Here is a 4,843-nt window from a genome sequence, read left to right on the forward strand (position 1 = left end):
ACAAACTACACACAGAAGCAAGAAACAAGAAAACGAACGCGCTGCTATTGAGTAGGGCAAGGTTTGATTATAGACAAAATAGGAAAAAATAAAAACTATTGATCTCCCGTTTTCCGAACAATTTCACAACTTGAGGTGCAATTGATTTTGTTTTCTTTTCCTCGTCCTTTTACAGCTCCCAATTATGGACATTGGCGACAACACATTTGATGGCCAACAATCGGGTGGTGGAGGTGGTCCATCCCAGCCCCAGACGGGCCAACAAATGCAATGCGATCCCGTATTTGATAGTTCACATGGCCCCTTAGGTGGTCCCATACCCTTACCTGCCCCACCACAAAATTATGATAAGGGTCGTGCGGCCAATGCAGCCGACATCGATTTCGATTCATTGCTATTGCAACAATTCAGCTGTTTGGGTACCCGTGATCATGAAGATTTAATCGAACAATTTCATAGTTTAATGAACAACCAGATGAACAAGGATGCGGCCCGATTCTTCTTAGAGATGAGTAATTGGTAAGTGTGGTGAAATTGGAAAAATGTCGAATAAGGGGAATAATACAATTCCGATTTTGCGTCGTATTTTTAACGAGGGCAGTCGTATTTTTATATAACATTTCCAGGCGTGGATTTTTTAAAGAATATTTTTTGAAGGACCTACAGAAGGCGTGGATTTTTTAAAGAATATTTTTTGAAGGACCTTCAGAAGGCGTGGATTTTTTAAAGAATATTTTTTGAAGGACCTTCAGAAGGCGTGGATTTTTTAAAGAATATTTTTTGAAGGACCTTCAGAAGGCGTGGATTTTTTAAAGAATATTTTTTGAAGGACCTTCAGAAGGCGTTGATTTTTTAAAGAATATTTTTTGAAGGACCTTCAGAAGGCGTGGATTTTTTAAAGAATATTTTTTGAAGGACCTTCAGAAGGCGTTGATTTTTTAAAGAATATTTTTTGAAGGACCTTCAGAAGGCGTGGATTTTTTAAAGAATATTTTTTGAAGGACATTCAGAAGGCGTGGATTTTTTAAAGAACATTTTCTGAAGGACCTTCAGAAGGCGTGGATTTTTTAAAGAATATTTTTTGAAAGACCTTCAGAAGGCGTGGATTTTTTAAAGAACATTTTCTGAAGGACCTTCAGAAGGCGTGGATTTTTTAAAGAATATTTTTTGAAGGACCTACAGAAGGCGTTGATTTTTTAAAGAATATTTTTTGAAGGACCTTCAGAAGGCGTGGATTTTTTAAAGAATATTTTTTGAAGGACCTTCAGAAGGCGTGGATTTTTTAAAGAATATTTTTTGAAGGACCTTCAGAAGGCGTGGATTTTTTAAAGAATATTTTTTGAAGGACCTTCAGAAGGCGTGGATTTTTTAAAAATATTTTTTGAAGGACCTATTAAAGGCGTGGATTTTTTAGAGAATATTTTTCAAGGACCCGCGTGGATTTTTTAAAGAATATTTTTTGAAGGACATTCAGAAGGCGTGGATTTTTTTATTAATATTTTTTGAAGGACCTATTAAAGCCGTGAATTTTTTTATTTATATTTTTTGAAGGACCTATTAAAGGCGTGGATTTTTTAAAGAATATTTTTCAAGGACCCGCGTGGATTTTTTAAAGAATATTTTACAAGGGCCCACAGAAGGCGTGGATTTTTTAAAGAATATTTTTTCAAGGACCTACAGAAGGCGTGAATTTTTTAAAGAATATTTTTTCAAGGACCTACAGAAGTTTTGGATTTTTAAAGAATATTTTTTCAAGGACCTACAGAAGGCGTGAATTTTTTAAAGATTTTTTTTTTGAATTTTTTAAAGGACCAGGGCGAAGATTTTTTTATAGGACCTGGGCGAAGATTTTTTTATAGGACCAAGGCGTAGATTTTTTAAAGGACCAGGGCGAAGATTTTTTATAGGACCAGGGCGAAGGTTTTTTATAGGACCAAGGCGTATATTTTTTTAAAGGACCAGGGCGAAGGTTTTTTTATAGGACCAATGCGTATATTTTTTAAAGGACCAGGGCGAAGATTATTTTATAGGACCAAGGCGTAGATTTTTTTAAGAAATTTTTAAAGGACCAGGGCGAATATTTTTTTATAGGACCAAGGCGTAGATTTTTTTAAAGAACCAAGGCGTAGATTTTTTTAAAGGACCAAAACGTAGATTTTTTTAAAGGACCAAGGCGTAGATTTTTTTAAAGGACCAAAACGTAGATTTTTTAAAGGACCAAGGCGTAGGTTTTTAAAAGGACCAAGGCGTAGATTTTTTAAATGACCAAGGCGTAGATTTTTTAAATGACCAAGGCGTAGATTTTTTAAATGACCAAGGCGTAGATTTTTTAAATGACCAAGGCGTAGATTTTTTAAATGACCAAGGCGTAGATTTTTTTAAGGACCAAGGTGTAGATTTAAGAATTTTTTAAAAGACCAAGGCGTAGATTATTTTAAAATTTTTTAAGGATCAAGGCGTAGATTTTTTTAAGAATTCTTTTAAGGACCACGGCGTAGATATTGTTAAAGGACCAAGGCTGTCCTTTCCCATATCTGTGCTTTCTCTTCCTCTCTCCATTATATTCAATAAAAATATATTCTCTAATCATCCCCTCTCCTTCTCTCCTCCCACAGGAATCTTCAAACGGCTGTCGGTTGCTATTTGGATTTTTGCAATGGTCAAACTCTGCCCTCCATGAAACTGGTACAACAACAACCGAATGGTCAACAAATGGCATGGCGTCTACAAAATATTGGTTCGGAAACCTGGCCCAATGGCTGTTACTTAATGTCCAATAGTCAAGTTCGACGTCTAGAGGTACCATCGTTACGGCCGGGTGATACATGTGATGTTGTGGCCGACATTTGTAGCCATGAACCGATTGTGTGGCGTCTCTGCACTCCGTATGGTGAATATTTTGGTGATAGCCTGTGTCTGGTGGCACCGGGCGTTTTCAATTCGCACGAGGAATTAAATCAACGTTTAGCTCAATTAGCCGTTAGCGAACAAAATCCCGCCCAATGTCCTCAAGTTAATATTGTGATATCGGAGAGAATGGAATAGACATTGAGGGGTGAGGTGAAAATGTGAGCGAACGAACGAGAGATAGAGCGATCGAGAACGAGCGAAAGAGTTCATAATTAGATGTATTTAATAGAAATGAATGTGTGTGTGTATTTGTCGTATTTGAGTTAATTTTGGCTAAGCAAAAAAAATTTTTTTTTGAAATGGCATGGTGAGAATGTTCGGCTAGAGCTAAAGGTGTGAATTAAATTTCTTTGTGAGAGAGCGAACGAACGACAGAGCGAGAGTTGTGTTGAGTTGATTAACTACAAAAAAAGAGAATGTGTGAATGCAGTTTTAAGTTTTATTTTCCTTTTTTATATACATACATATATATATTTTTTAGATTATAAAATGTTTTTGTCATCCATCTCTGCTGCTCCAGTTTCTTATTTAAATTTTCTTTAATAATCAGCAATTTAGAAAAAATAGTTTTTTTTTCACTTTTTTCCAAAGCAATTTTCTGAATTTCTTTATCATAAAAAATTAAATAATGTTAAGTTTGTACTACGAGCTTTCTTTATATATATTTTATATATACATATATATTCTGTATATATAAATTGTTAGAAAATATATGTATATCTCCCACAGTTATTCTATAAACATTTCCTCCCTTTTGCTTTATAATTTAATTTTTTCTAAAAACTCCCCCTTTTCCTCTTTTTCTTCTATTCATATTCATTGTAATTTGGTACTATAACAAAAAAAAAACACAAGAACAACAACATTTTTTTTGGAAAACACAAAAACAAATATTATTTATGTGGTTGAATAATATTAAAATATTATATATTAAAAAAATCAATTTGTTTTTATTGCCGGTTTTTTATATATATACAAAAACGCGTGAATTAAAAAAATATATTTATATTCGATTACAAATTGGAAAATAAAAATAAAAAATGTTAAAAAAAACGAAATCTTATAAAAATTGCTAAGTTTTATATATATACATATTACATACATTTTAGGTATATATACGTATATATAAATTTTAAATTAATCTTAGACGGATAATAAAATAAATGCGAAAAAAATGTAATTGTTAAAAAAAATAATTTTCAAAAAGAAAAAATTTTAATTTAATTTTTGGATTTTTTAAAAATATTTTTAGAGGGTCTGTCACAACAGAGTGGATTTTTTAAAACTATTTTTAGAGGTCTCTCACAACAGGCGTGGATTTTTTAAAAATATTTTTATAGGGCGGGGATTTTTTAAAAATATTTTAAGAGGGTCTCTCACAGCGTGGATTTTTTTAAAATATTTTTAGAGGGTCTCTCACAACAGGCGTGGATTTTTTAAAAATATTTTCAAACATTTTTAGAGGGTCTCTCACAACAGGCGTGGATTTTTAAAAAATATTTTCAAACATTTTTAGAGGGTCTCTCACAACAGGCGAGGATTTTTAAAAAATATTTTCAAACATTTTTAGAGGGTCTCTCACAACAGGCGTGGATTTTTAAAAAATATTTTCAAACATTTTTAGAGGGTCTCTCACAACAGGCGTGGATTTTTAAAAAATATTTTCAAACATTTTCAGAGCTTCTTAGGCAGGCGTGGATTTTTAAAAATTATTTTTAAACATTTTCAGAGCTTCTTAGACAGACCTGGTTTTTTTAAAAACATTTTCAGACATTTTCAGAGCTTCTTAGACAGACCTGGATTTTTTAAAAATATTTTCAAACATTTTCAGAGCTTCTTAGACAGACCTGGATTTTTTAAAAATATTTTCAAACATTTTCAGAGCTTCTTAGGCAGGCCTGGATTTTTTTAAAATTATTTTCCAACATTTTCA

General features: G+C 32.6%; 1 protein-coding gene across 1 annotated transcript; it reads left to right on the top strand.

The window, feature by feature from the left end:
* The first annotated feature begins 228 nt into the window (after positions 1-228).
* LOC133332701 (protein ILRUN) lies at positions 229-3,045 on the top strand. Its single transcript, XM_061541080.1, has 2 exons — positions 229-519; positions 2,616-3,045. The coding sequence occupies exons 1-2, from the start codon at positions 266-268 to the stop codon at positions 3,043-3,045; spliced, it is 684 nt and encodes a 227-aa protein (XP_061397064.1). The 5' UTR covers positions 229-265.
* Positions 3,046-4,843: the final 1,798 nt, after the last annotated feature.

The sequence above is a fragment of the Musca vetustissima genome, unplaced genomic scaffold (assembly GCF_032173495.1).
Source record: "Musca vetustissima isolate MV318-11 ecotype Yass unplaced genomic scaffold, APGP_CSIRO_Mvet_v1 utg66824, whole genome shotgun sequence".
Taxonomy (NCBI): Eukaryota; Metazoa; Arthropoda; class Insecta; order Diptera; family Muscidae; genus Musca; species Musca vetustissima.

Excerpts from the sequence above, each read along its gene's own strand:
- LOC133332701 (XM_061541080.1), top strand. The coding sequence starts at position 266 with ATGCAATGCGATCCCGTATTTGATAGTTCACATGGCCCCTTAGGTGGT. Across the intron at positions 520-2,615 it reads TTCTTAGAGATGAGTAATTG|GAATCTTCAAACGGCTGTCG; the intron begins GTAAGTGTGGTG and ends CTCCTCCCACAG.